At 43.1% G+C, this 15,115-nt stretch overlaps 1 protein-coding gene across 1 annotated transcript in view; it reads right to left on the bottom strand.

The window, feature by feature from the left end:
• The window catches only part of LOC146869680 (uncharacterized), a 173,868-nt gene extending 159,204 nt beyond the window's left edge, over positions 1 to 14,664 (bottom strand). The window contains exon 1 of the mRNA XM_085610230.1: positions 14,565 to 14,664. Coding sequence (XP_085466356.1) covers positions 14,565 to 14,607 — 43 coding nt within the window. The 5' untranslated portion in view covers positions 14,608 to 14,664. The remainder of the gene's footprint in view (positions 1 to 14,564) is intronic.
• Between the last annotated feature and the right edge of the window lie 451 nt (positions 14,665 to 15,115).

Genomic DNA, 15,115 nt, shown 5'->3' on the forward strand with positions numbered 1-15,115 from the left:
TATGGTCTGTTATGCTGCAGATTTCTCTCCTGTCTGTCCATTATGGTCAGCTAGCCACCATTGCCTCTTGCCCCTCTGTTCTCTGTTGTCCATGTGCATGGTCCTGTCCCCTCCCTCTTGCTTTCTATGGATTGTTGTGCTGCACTCCCGTCCCGCATGCCCTGTGGGGTGTATTGTGCTGCTGCAAACCCTGATGCCTGCCCTGCAGGGTCAGTTTGGTGCACCTCTCCATGTCCCTCCTGTCCTCTGTTATCCAAGTCGATGTCCCTACTCCATTTCCTTCCATGATCCAATGTACCATACTTGCGAACATTTTGAACTTGGTAAGAGGGAGATTTTGAAAAAAAACTGGGGTATTGATTTTCCCCTTTGAGTTACATTGAAAAAGAGGAGATTGTAGGGAGGAGACAGATCAAATAAAGCCCATTTGAGCTTAAAAACATTGGACGTTTCCTGGCTGAATCGGGTCTGTTGGCATGTATGGTTGTACTACCATTGCCTCTTCCTTCTGCCCACAATGGTCTATTACATTGCCACAGCCTCTCTTGCAAGTCCTGTATTGTTGGTTTGTTGCCCCTGCCCCCCTTTCCACTGCCCTCCATAGTCTGTTGTGCTGCCACGACCCTTCCTGCCTGCTCAGTGTGGTTAAATTGTTGCCTTTGCACCCTCCTACCTGCCTTCAATTTTCAGAGTCCGTGCCCCTGGCCTCTGCCTCTCAACAGTATCCTAATGAACAACTAGATTGCTAACATTCTATATTTATTACAAAAGTGTGGAACGCCTGACGTCATCTTGATGTAATCAAAACTGTAATACCTAGAGCATTTCCTTTAGAAATTACATATATGAGAGGGTCTTATTGGCATCAAAATTATGGTTAGTGCTCTAAAAGACTAAAATAAGGACATATTTTCTGAGTTTTCAAATAGCGACAAAGCACTTTTAAATTATTTGTTACCTTTATGTTTTTTTATCCAGTTGACCACTTGATTAAATGTTGCACTTAGGGGAGAGGATGTGGTGTTACTTCCAGAACTGCAGACTTTGCAACTGGGGAACCAGGTTGGAGTTTCTGCTTCAGCTCGACATTCTGTGATTCTGGTCAAATCACTTAGTCTCCCCATGTCTACAACCAAAATGAATTTGTTCTTGTGTGATGTAACCAATGCTCATGTAAAGCACTTCAATACCTGACAAGTCTGCACTATATAACACTGCAAAAACACAAAATAATAAGTGTTTTGCACACTTCTGTCATTGGGCTATATTTGGGCTACATCTGGGTGATTTTGGGCTACATTTGGGCTCTTTTGTCTCTGGTGGCCATCTTGGGAGATTTATTTGTTATGAAGTTTCCTAATTTCCTCATGTACTGCAGTCTCCTCAGTAGGAAATGCTTTCAGTTTTTTACTTTGATTCCATCATGAAGGTATTCAGATATGTCACACATTTGCCATACATTTTGAATGTTAGCACTCTAGTTGCTCATTAGATCACTGTAGTAAAACTACTGTTCACCATGGAAGTCTGCTCCTGGTATTAAAAGTGGATGTTTCAGTCTGCATGTCAGAATTTTTTCATGAAATAGAAGAGGATTTGAGAAGTCACTCAAAATGTGCCCTCATTTTCTTTCTTCAGCATTAATCATAATTTCTATGGCAAAATGAACCCCCTCATTGTGTTCCTTTTTAAATTAAATGTTTTAAGTGTTACCAGTTTATTCCAATCAAGATGGCTTCAGGTGTGCCATACTTTTGTCATAATGAAGACAGTAAGCGCTCAAGTTGTTTTTAAGAACACTCTGGGACATTCTGTCATTGGGCTATACTTGGGCTACATCTGGGTGATATTTGGGCTACATTTGGGCTCTTTTGTCTCTGGTGGCCATCTTGGGAGTCTTATTTGTTATGAAGTTTCCTAATTTCCTCATTTACTGCAGTCTCCTCAGTAGGAAAAACTTTCAGTTTTTTACTTTGATTCCATCAAGAAGGCATTCAGATGTGTCACACATTTGCCATAAATTCAAAATGTTAGCACTCTTTTTGCTCATTAGATCCCTGTAGTAAAGCTACTGCTCACCAGGGAAAACTGCTGCTGGTATTGAAAGTGCATGTTTCAGTCTGTATGTCAGAATTTTTTAATGAAATAGAAGAGGATTTGAGAAGTCACTCAAAATGTGCCCTAATTTTTCTTTCTGCAGCACTAATCATACTTTTTATGGAAAAATGAACCCCCTCATTTTGTTCCTTTTTAAATTAAATGTTTTAAGAGTTACCACTTTAATCCAAGCAAGATGGCTTCAGCTGTGCCATACGTTTATCATAAGTAGGACTGTTAGCGCTCTAGTTGTTCTTTGGAACACTCTGGGAAGCTGCAGTAGAACACAAAGGAATCAACTGACAGTCTCTGCCCTTGTTGGATGTACATGTTTTACTGAGAATGTCAGACTTCATTCTCACATGACTGAGAAAGATAATGTGAATTTACAGAAAATAAGCTCTCAGTTTAGCTTATAGATCACCTTCCAAACCTCTGTGGGAAAAGCATGAGAAAATATTTTTCTCTCAATCATGATATCCCAGCAGAAGGCTTTTTCACATGGTGAAATCACCTTAGAACATACCACAATTCCTAAAATGAGTATGGTACCATCAACAAATGATTTATAATGTAACTAAAGTCTTAAAACCTTCTATTAACTGCAATGCTTTTTAATGAGGTGCTATCATGTATATTGGTCCCAAGATGGCTGCCAACACTTCTTGGATGAAGTGCTGACAGCCAATCAGATCTCAGGATGAGATGTGTGGTTAGGCTCCGCCCACATATATATATGATTTTACTTTTGATTTTCTCAGGAACTACTGAACAGATTGACTCCATATATGCAAAAGGCACATCCCTGAGCTGAGGACTACCTCTCTGCCAAATTTCAAGTAATTCTGTTCAGCCGTTCGGGCTGTACCTTGGACGAAAGGTCCCTATGGAAAATTGCATGGGGAAATCACGTTTTGGGACCCCCCTTTTTTCTCAGCCCCCGCTTGACGAATCCCCCCGAGACTTTCAGGGTAGGAGTGGAGCGGAGCGCCCCACCTATTTTGATAATTTCGCGAGGATTCGTCAACCGGCGCCAAAGTAATTCCAAATAGAATGTTGCGGATTTCCTATGGAAACACGGGCCTAACTATAACTATCTACTGGCGACCGCCAGTAGATAATATATATATATATATATATATATATATATATATATATATATATATATATATATATATATATATATATATATATATATATTCAATCTCCTCACACTCTTACAAGGAAGGAATCAGGACTAAGGTTGTGGTTTGGGAGTATTTAATCTGCAAAGGATGCGATCGACGCATTTCGGCTCGTACGAACATTGATCAGGATACAAGAGGTCATTGTAGCTTCCTTATTTAAATGTACAAATGCCTCCAGTTGCCAACATTAACAAAGGACTACATATTACATTAAACCAAAAAGCTGTCGGCCACATTGGCCTGGTCACGATGCAAAAATTCAGGAATTCATACAATAAAGAAAAGAAAACAAGTGTTAATATGCACACACTGTCATACACACATAAACAATGCACTACACATTACTTTAAAGTGAAAGGCTATCAGCCATATTGATCTGGGCACGTTGCGTATTAGAGTCGTTCTAACACGAAAGGAAAAAAAAGGGGTGGTAATAGACACACTCTATCCCTGTAGGAAGGTAGGACCTGACTGCATAGTTGCCCCCACTTTTTGCCTGGTGCTTTGCTGGTTTTTGACTAGTCTGACTGAGATCCTGCTAATCAGGACCCCGGACTATCTGCTTTCTCCCTAAAATGTAATGACATGTACTTAGGTACACTTCAGATTGGATACTGGGGTACCCTTATAAGTCCCTAGTATATGGTACCCATGTACCCAGGGCATAGGTACCCCAGAGGCCTCCCATGGGCTGAAACATGTATTATGCCACCCATGAGAGGCCATGCAAAATGGACCTACAGGTCTGCTATTGCAGCCGGAGTAAGATGGTGCTAGAACCACTTACTTTAGATGTAGGTTTACTATATGTATAAGTCACTACACATAAGTCACCCCTATAGCAGGCCTTAACAATCCTGAAGGCAGGGTGCTGGGTTGTATGTGAGAGAGTACCCCTGCATGAGCAGAACCCCTTTGCAGCCTTCGGAGACCATTCTCATGGGTTGTCTGTGACTCAGCCAGACATATAGGTAGAGGTTGTAGGAGAGTTGGATCTGCCTCTTATGTTGCCCCCACTTTTTTTCTGATGTTTACACTGGTTTCTGGCTATAGTCTGGCCGGGACCCTGCGAATCAGGGCCCCAGCCTCTCTGTTCTCTCTAAGCAACATGAAGTGCGTATTACGTGCACTAGTGATTGGATACTGTGGTGCCTTATGAGTCCCTAGTATATGGTACCTTAGGTACCAAGGGCATAGGTACTTCAGAGGCCTACCAGGGGCTGAAGCATGCATTATGCCACCTCTGGGAAGCAGACTAAATCTGACACCATAGGCCTGCTACTGCAGCCTGGGTGAGGTGGTGCTAGGATTCCTCACTGAGATATAGGTTCACTATATCTCTCCTGCACACACATTTAAACCTATCAGTCACCCCTAAGGCAGGCCCTATTAATCCTGAGGGTAGGGTGCTTGGTTTCTATGTGAGGGGGTGCCTCTGCCTGAGCAGGGCCCCTCTGCAGCTCTCAGAGTCCATTCTCTGGGGCTGTTTGTGAATGCGGTCAAACCATATACTCTTAAGTGCATTATAACCTCGCGGTAAAAGCTAACTTTGGAATGGCTGCATCAAAACATGTCGTGTTTGGTGTCAAACGCTTTGGAATCATACCCCCACACCAGTAACTGGTGTGGGAGTATGATCCCACCCTTCTAGAGGGATAGACATGTACTTACTGTGGAAATGTGGTAGAATCCTGAAGAGTCCTGGCATCACAAAATGGATGCCACCAGTCACAGACACTGGGCTGCCCTCCTGCTGATGACCGAAGCTCGCAGTGGAGGAAACCCAACAATAGGTATCCTGTCACAGGGAGGTGTGACCATCTCCCAGACAGGGTTTAGTGTATTGGGGCTGGGTGGGTGCACTCCTAGAGTGCTTTGAAGTCCTGCACTGGGGGAGCAGTAGGCTCCTCTGTGCATACAGCAGTTCAAACCCGCTTAGGGGCTACCTGCCCCTGCTCTGGTGCAAAACTGGACAAAGAGAAGTGGGTGTAGCCACCCACTCCCCTGACCCTCCCATAGGTGGGGTCATAGAGCTAGTCCCTCCCTTCCTTCTAGTATAAGTTAGGGAACCCTTACCATTGCAAACTAGATACCCCTGGAGGACGCTCTGAAGACGAATCCCGGACCTTTAGCGTTCCACTACCTCTGGAAGATGGAAGAATCTCCCTTGGAGTCAAGGAGTGACTCCCCTGCTTGTCAGGCACCAAAAACTACAAACTACGGTCGCAAACTCCATCGCTCCCGCCGGAGCCCGAAGTCCCTGCAGCCCAGGAAGAGGATTTCCTGACTTCTCCAAGGCCATCGTGAGTCCCCAGCGACGCTGAGGCAAGTGGACCCCACGAGTGACGAGGAACCGGAATCCCTGGGTACCGTGCACTATTTTCAAATGCAACCCCTTTACGACGTTCTACAAACTTGTGCATTGCGCCACGTGTGGTCCAAGCCTCTAGCAGAGATCCCTCCAAAGATCAGTGGCCTACCCCGTCCCGAGTGACCGTGGGCCCCTGTTGAGTGGATCCTCCTGAGGTGTCTTCCCAACCCCTTGCCGGTTGGCTTGCGGGTCCCCTGAAGACTTTCCTACAGTTCCAAAGGGCTCACCTGGGTGCTCCAGGCCTGCCCTGACTTACCCTCACTGGGTGAGTCCCTCAGACCTTGCTGGTCTGCACCGCTGACTTTTTTTCCTTTCCACGAGACTTGCTGTTACCAAGGCTTGTTGGCTCCAATCTGGTCACCGACACCGCAGTAAGCTGCAGACTTTGTGGGACACGCCGAATCCAGCTCTTGGTTGTCGTCGACGCCTCCTGGACCTCGTGGCTGAAGAGTCAAGACACCTGTGAATCACCTGAAATCACCAGAGGACTCTGGGCATCCATCTTCCTTGCCCCGGGTCGCTGCCAAGTGACTTTGAATACTGTCCCCTCTGCTTTCAGGTCTTCCTTCTTCTGAATTCAGCCTTGGATTCCACCGGACACTTCTCCTGTCTTCACAAGCAGCAAGTCTTCATTGGCTCCCATTGAAAACGACGCCGCGACCCGACACCAAAAGACACTGATGCCTCCGGCTTCCCTGGGTGAGGTAACTCCAGCATTACGGTGCTCCTGTGGGTGTTGGCTCTAGAACTACTTACCCTGTAAGTGACTTGCTTGTAGACTCTCCTGAAGTAGCCTTAAACTCTTAATTTCCAATCGCGACAGCATGCTTCCCCCGTGGGTCCTTTACTTACCTGCCTTGGGTGGTTTCGTGAGGCTCCATCGCTTCTGAAGGCCCTAGGCCTTGTCCCTCTGCAAGGCGTTATCTCTAAGTCTCTTTTTTAGTATATGGTCTGGTATGCCCCTAGGGCCCCATCCATATTTGTGCTGAATTTATTGTGAAACGTTGATTTGTGCATATGTTCCTGCCTTCTAATCTCATAACGAGATTAGTAGAGAGTTGTTTAGTAATAAATACATATATATTTGATGCATATACACCTGTGAGGTGTCCTTTCATTTGGTAATTCAAGAGATTATAAGGTAAAACAAGCTGCTTTACATTTCTCTAAAGACTTAGCCTGAAGTCTGCTCTCCACAGCTACCACTAGGATAGCTTTTTTTAAAGGTTGTCTTAAACCTACTACCATAAGAGTCGAATTGTACTGGTGCAAGGTGTCCACTTTAACTAGTGAACAGCATATACCAGGCCAACTTCTCACAGAAGTGCATTATAACCTTGCGGTAAAACGGCTGAAACAAAACATGTCGTGTTTGGTACCAAACACCTTGGAATCATACCTCCACACCGGTATCTTGTGTGGGAGGTATGATTCCACCCTTCTGAAGCGAGTTTCGGGGGGGTCACTGATCTTTCTGGTACAAGCCTTCTCGAAAGTGCCTGAAAGTCTGCATCTGGGGCACATTTGGTGTCCCTGTGCATAGTCCAGTTCAAACCAGTTCTAGGAGCCATTGGCCCCTGCCCTGGCATGAACCTGGACAAAGGAGAACAGAACAGAAAAAAAGGGAAACTGAAAATGTTATGTAAATCTAAAATCATGTTGTGTTCTTAAAACTATAATATTATATTCAATAACAGTTTTCTTCTTTTTTACAGAAGCAAATGGTAAAGTTTTAAAACATTTTAAATTCAGTTTACAACAAACCTTTGTAAAATAGTTTCAGTGAGTTTTGTATCTACATTAGTTAAAAAAGGTAAGATGAAATAATGTAATAAGCATGATAATGTTTCCAGCCACTTTTACTGCAGTCATTCATTCTTTCACATACTACCCATGCACTCATCTATATAGTTAGGCACTATTCCCACACTCCTCCAATTACCCAGGCATTATCCATGCACTTCCCCAATTACCTAGCCAGTACCCATACACTGATAATATCACCCAGACACTACCTATGCACTCCTCCAATCACCCAGGCACTACCCCTACACAAATGGAATCAGTTAGACATTACCACTATACCACTATACACTCTTGCAATTACCCAGGCATTACCTATGCAGTCCTCTAATCCCCCAGAGATTACCCTTGCACTCATGCAATCACTTAGACATTATCCCTGCGCTCATGCAATCACCCAGGCATTACTCCTGCACTCCTCCAAACACTCACATGTTATCCTTGCACTCATGCAAACACCCAGGCATTACCCAACCACTCCTTCAATCAGCTAGCCACTACCCATACACTTATATAATCACCCAGGCACTACCCTTGCACTCCTCCAATCACCCAGGTATTACCCCTGTACTCATGCAATTACCCAGCCAGTACACACGCACTTCTAAAATCACCCAGGCCCTACCTCTACACTCATGCAATCACCCAGGCATTACCATGCACTCCTCTAATCCTCCAGACATTACCCCTGCACTCATGCAATCACCAATGCATTAGCTATGCACTACTCCAATCACCCAGGCACTACACTTGAACTCCTCCAATCACCAAGGCTCTACTTATGCACTCCTCCAATCATCCAGCGACTACCACTACACTCATGCAACCACCCAGACATTACTCTTGCACTCCTGCAATCACCCAGACATTACTCATGCACTCGTCCAATCACCTACACATTACCCCTGCACTCATGCAATCATCTAGGCATTACCCATGCACTCCTTCAATCATCCAACCACTACCCATACACTTATATAGGCACTGCCCGTGCACACCTCCATTCACCCAGACACTACCCCTGTATTCATGCAACAGTCAGTACCCATGCACTTATAAAATCACCCAGGCACTACCCCTGTACTCCTCCAATCACCCAGACAGTAAATATACACTATTTTGATAATGTGAAAGTCGGTTCCGAGGCTCTGTGTTCCCAGTAGTCTCCAAGATGGAATTTCTCCCTATTTTGAAAAGTGTCTGTGATTGGTACAGGGAAGGAGGGAGCAAGCAGAAAGAGCAACGAAGAGGATATGATGTAATGGCTGGAACTGCACTTTGATGCTGTGGAACAGGGTTCGAGACAGCAGTCTGATAGCTTGGGGGCAGGGGGGAGTCAACAAAAAAAGTTAAAGGAGAAAATGCGAGGCTCTTCTGCTCTTCTGTGCAGCTGCGATAAAGTGATAAATAAAAATAAGACGGGGTAGTGGTTCCGATTGAAGTCTGCCACCGGTAGAAAGCAAAACTTTAACAAGAGTGGAAGCACGAACACTGCCGGAGGACAATGGATAACTCACATTGTCCCCGGGACCCAAACACCCCTACGACTCCGACTCCCAGGGCATGAAGCATATCAAGGTGTACTGTGGCACCTTCACCTCCTGGGCCACAGTGGCAAAGAGCAGCTGCAGCCCAGGAGCCATGTTGAGGGCAAAGATAAGGTGCAAGTAAGCAGCGAATACATTACCACTGGCGGCAGCGCTCAGCTGGCTCGGTGAACCTTGACCCGGGCAGCTATGGTAGTAGAAGACGGGCTACCCTTTCCCTGCCTTTCCTTAACCCCTTCCATGCTGCGCAGATTCCGCCGCTGTGCTGACGGAATCTTGCGCGGGCGTGGTCATGACGGAACGGTTCCGTCATGAGCACAGCTCAACCGTGGCTCATGACGGAACCGTTCCGTCATGAGCACCGAAGGGGTTAAACAACCTTACAAATCTGGTATTTCCCACAACTTTGCTACTATCCACTGGCCAGAATAAAGAATATTAAATAAACCCCTGAGATAACAATTTGAAATAAAATGTCACACAACTATACAAATTAGTTATTTAAAAAATGAATTAGTGGTGATTTAGGAAACACACAAATAATTGTAATATTAACACCTGTAAATGATTATAAATGTAATTATTAAGTAATGCAAAAACAGCATAATCCATCCCCTGGTTGCATCTTTTGCATCTGCACAGGAACCTAAAATGCAAGATGGCCGACATATTTACACACAGTTTAACATGAATTGACGTGCGCTTAGTTAATTTTATCTGTACAGGCTTTGTTTTGCTTCCGACATGTCTCGGTTTCTTCACAAACACACCCATCGAGATGTGGATAAAATGACTCTGGCTATTGAATCAAGACGTTTCCTTACTATTAAACACACGGAGGCGATTGGAAGAATGCTGCAATAAAATGCAAGCAGCTAATGGGAGCCGAAGTAGAACACGCACCCACCAAAACAGGAGCTGAAAACAAAGGAAAAAATAGTCCTCCAAATGACAAATGAAGAACCAAAGGGTAATCATTCAGTACTTAGTCCCAGCTGCCTGGGAGGAACTAGAGGGAAAAAGGAGGGACAAAGAGGCCGGACTGACCACTAGCATGCAATCATTTTTAAAGGACACTGAAACAAACCAATGAAATTGCTTTAAGCTCACAGAAGAAGTATATACTAAAGTATATACAAGAGGTCTTGAATGCTCGACCTAAAAACTGGGCTTACTAAGGAGATGAGAGCTCTGCCACCATCCTGTATCTTGGCATCTCCAGGTTCATCAGGTGCAAGATTCAACTAATCCAAACCCTGCCCCAAGACTCTCTGCCTTTATTTGCCCTGGAGCGGGCATGAATAAATCCTGCAAACACTCCACGGGCTACAGTGGCTAGACGAGCAATGCTCAAGGCACTCTGCATCACTCACAGAGCCTCCAGGGAAACGACCACTACAGCTACAAGTAAATTCAAACAGTGCAAGGAAAACAGGACGCTGCACTCCAGGCGTGCACCATGGATCATTAGACCACTTTACTATAGGAACTCCATAGGAGCAACGGCTCTCGAGGTGCTTCTATGAGACAATATCAGGAAGAAAATGATCGTGACACAAGAATATACATCATCTACGAAAATTGTGAGTTTACGTACTTACATATACAAAACTTAATATAAAAAAGACATAAATATGCAAACTAAGAAAGATACATTTTAAATACATTTTAGATTACTAATTTAAACATTAATTAAAAACGTTTGAACTAATAAAAACAAAATAACAATCCATGATAAACAACACTAGAAATAGTGTTAGACTGTGTGGGGGATTGATTTAATATTAACACTCTAAACTAAGCAACACTAGGAAAAGTTTACTATTCCAGCTCCAATTTTAACAACAGCAGGGAAAGTCTTGGGCTTTGCCTTGGTTACATTTAATATTCCCACTCCAACATAAGCAAAAACAGTGAAAGTGCTGGACTTTCAAGGGGTTGCATATTCCATTCCAATTCCCTAAGTGAATTAAGAAAAAACAAAATATATTTAAAAACTAAATTCATATTATAAATAATTAAAAAAATAAAACAAATTTAAAATATTTGAAATAAATATCCTTCCCTCCTTACACCCAAAAAAACCACTAACATACAAAAAATATTTTGAAAAGTTAAATAGAACATTAAAATATTAAACTAATAATTAAAAGAAAATGAAACAAAATTAAAACAAATAATAAATATAACCAAATATACCAATATACTAATTTCTAATTAATATTTTCGTTACCATAAAGTTATTATAAATAAAAACCAATAATTTATAATTTCAGAAAACTTCCCACCCAACAACTTACTACTAAAAAAAAAAATTACTAAATAGAGTTAAAAAAAGCTTCCACATAAAAATTACAAACTATATAGAATAATTCGAATGACAACTAAATGTTATATAGTTAATTACCTTTTATTTAATTAATTTAAATTACACAATTCTTTCAAAATATTAAATTATTCAGATTTTAAATAACTACCCACTCTAATAACTTACAACCCCCACCCTCCATTGCTATATTAAATATGAATAATATTTTTTTAATTTGCATTACACATTACAGTTTTGAAATGATACTAAAGGCCTCATTACAATGTTGGTGGGACCGACATGCCGTGGTCCCAGTGACATCTGAAGCATGTGGGGAAGAGAACGACCAATGCGGTCGAATGTAATCCCTACAGTGAGGGCTGTGCCTGCTGTGGCACCGCCTTAGGGATTACGATGGCCCTTTCCGACGACGTGGTCTGACCGCCATTGAAAAGCTGTCGTAAATGGACTTTAGGGGCCCCTAGCATGGCCCCCGTCCCTCCGCAGCCTCTGCTATGAGGCCACAAACATCCATGCGCTAAGTGGCAGGCACCATGAGGTGGCTGCCACGGGGAGCAGGGATGTTTAAAAACATGCCTTTTGGCATTGGTGCTTGTGCTGCAGCCCTTTTCCATGCCACAGCATAAGCCTCAATGCAAATAGGTATGCGGTCGGATCATAATTTCGCGGTCAGGATTGCTGGCTACTTTTCGGTCTGTCCCTTCACCGCAACGACAATTGTCCCACCAGCATCATAATTAGGGCCTAAACTAAATATTAATCAGTTAAAAAATTACATAATTACTTTCCAATTATTTAATTAACATAGACAATTTACTAATTATATTTTAAATAACTTCCCACCTTATCTACTGCTAACCCACCATCCAGCTACTCAACTAAAACTCACTAATTAAATGTACAAAAATAAAAATTGCATATTTAAAATTACAACCTATACTAACCAAAAAGAAATTATCTGAATACTAACACCTAAAAATGATATTATAACTTAATTAAAAAACGACATTTAATACAACTATATTAAATTAAATGATATTATATACAACTATATTACAAAAACAATTATTATATACATAAATGATTATAAATGTAAAAGTCCAGTATTTGTAAAGCGCAAACAATTATATGATGGTGTCAAGGTGCTGGGGGCCCTCTGGAAGATTAAGCGAGCTATTGCCCAGAGTTACATGGTGCTGGGCTGATCTGCTGCCGGCACCAGGGATCAAACCGCGAGCCCGCGGGTTCCGGCGTCAGTTGCCCTGGCTGCTGCGCCACCCGTCTTCCACTGTGGGGCATATTTATAAAATATTCATGCAATGCAACAAGCCACCTTGTAGCGCTGCTCTGTGTGAAAGGGAGAGGACAGGAATGTGCCGTATTTCACACTACACAGCGCATTTATGCTCTGTCAGCTGCCTAGCGCCAAGGCAGACACCCTCACACCATGGTACAAGGATGCCTGTGTTGTAGCCAGTATTGTTCTTGTGCAGGAAGGGACACCTTCCAGCACAAAACAATGCTCTGAGGCTTTTTACTCTTTCTATGTGTGTTGCAGAATACAATTTCTTTAAATATTGACTAGTTTTCGAGTTGCTCTTAATAAGTGGTTACTCCCATAGTAGAAAGTATCCTACTGTTTCTAGGGAGGGAATATTGCCACCAATAGTTTGTAAGCAGGGCCAGACTGGTAGTTTATTCCAACCTGCATTTCCCAGGGGTTGGACACTGCTGGCGCTGCTGTCACTTTCTCCAGATCCTCCGGGTTAGTTATAGCAGGCACAGCAGAATGCAGCACACATAGAAAGAGGAAAAAATGAGGCAAAATACAAATTTCTCCTTGTTACGTTTCCCCTGGGGAGATGTAGCATTTTGCGACATTTCCAGTTCGACTACTCATGGTAAATCTGGGAATGCACCAAAATCCGTGGCTGGGTGCGTGGCAACACCCACGCTGCAAACATGGAATGCTCTCACTGCCTTGCGTTACTCCACATTTACCATGACACTCAGCGGTCGTGCAGCCGACTGGAGTTCTCACAGGCTGCATAGTAATTTTCTTATGCTGCTTAGCCCTTCTAAACGGACATCTCTACAAAAGTGGCTTCTGCACATTTGATTGCGCTGAAAGTCCGGATTTATTTAAACCCATGTGTCTTGTACACAAAACTCCATCCTCCTCAAGTTCAAAGATTTCCCCCAATAGATTTCTTACCTATTCAAGTTTAGGACATGTTCAGCGCTTTGAGGACCTTATGGGTGAGAACCTGTGCTATATTAACCCCTGATTGATTGATTGATTGATTGTGTGTGTTTGTGTTCTTACTTTTCTTTTGCTGCATCATTTTAATTATGTATTAGGATTTCCTAGCACCTTCATATCCTTTCGGGGTGAAAATAGAAACGAGAAACATAGGAGAGAGCCACTATAGGCAACGTCCATCACTCAGTACTGTGCCAGTCCGCAGCAACAAACCACCCATCACCAACCGGAGTAACTGAAGAGATCAACCACATACCGCTGCCATCGGCGGACTCTAATTTACTCCACCACCGCAGGTCCCAACAAGCTCTACACTATGACTGCTCCTTGACATCTCACAACTGTTGTATTATGAACGATTATAAGAAAGTTTGCCCCAGTAGGTTTCCCCACCCTCTCTCTCTCCAACCTCTTGGTAAGAACCATAAACACATGCAGAAAATCTCACAATGGACAACCCGGTGCATGGACTGTGATTATGAGAAATGCCATAAAGGGACCTGCAGAACTGCTAAAAGCTGCCAGCCCACTGAAAACCATAAACTGTGCGGCTATCTCTCGCATGTCTTCATCCACCACACTGCTAAGTGCTGACTCCCATAACACGATAACTGCCCCTTGGTGTTCTTCACATGTGACATGGAAACGCTTCCCACATGAGATCATATCAAAGACAAGTAACATTCTAACCACACACCCCGCACGGTAGTAGGCAAGTGCTTTCAGTCTGTAATAGAGGGTTCTAAGTACTACCTAAACGTGACTAGAAAATAGCGTGCTGTACTCTAAAATGCCTCCGCAGCAAAGACAGAACAACACCAGTAAAATACACTCATAAAGAGGCAATATTATATACAAGGAAAAACATAAAAAACTGAGAAATGGAAGAAGAAACAAGAAAGAAGGAGTGGGGACAACCCCCTATCCCCCCCCACCGGAACTCCTGCAGAAGCAGTTAAGGACCCACCTGGCAACACGCTGAGAGCAGCCAACACCCACAGAAAATCCATCTTCAGCTCTTGACCAAGCAGGGAGCGGACAGAGTCCTTGGGCTGTGAGTGCTGTCTGTGATGGTCTTGGAAAGGAAGCGAGGTCAAAAATGACACTGGTAGAGATAGGCGTGCTCTGTCTGGCACTTGGTCAGGAAATTGTGTCATAAAATCTTGTCTTTTACTTCATTCAGTGAGGTTGTAACATCCCCTATTCAAATAAACAAGCATTGGCAATGCCAATTGGCTGGCTTTCTAGGGATGATGTACGCTAAAGTTCAGCCTTACAGGTAGATAGGATAAGAAACTGATTATTGTTTTTTGAACATAATACATTTTAGAGTATTCTTGGACTTTCTATATTTAAAGTTTGGAAACTAGTGTTGTGAGATAAACGAGAATGAAGTAGACATTACAAAGTTTAAACGCTTTCATACTGAAAAATATACAACCATATTGTAAAGTAATATACTGCAAGGCAGTCTGATAAACATGGGACATGGAAATTAGTAATTAAGTATGCATTAAG

The sequence above is a fragment of the Triturus cristatus genome, chromosome 1_1 (genome assembly GCF_964204655.1).
Source record: "Triturus cristatus chromosome 1_1, aTriCri1.1, whole genome shotgun sequence".
Lineage (NCBI taxonomy): Eukaryota > Metazoa > Chordata > Amphibia > Caudata > Salamandridae > Triturus > Triturus cristatus.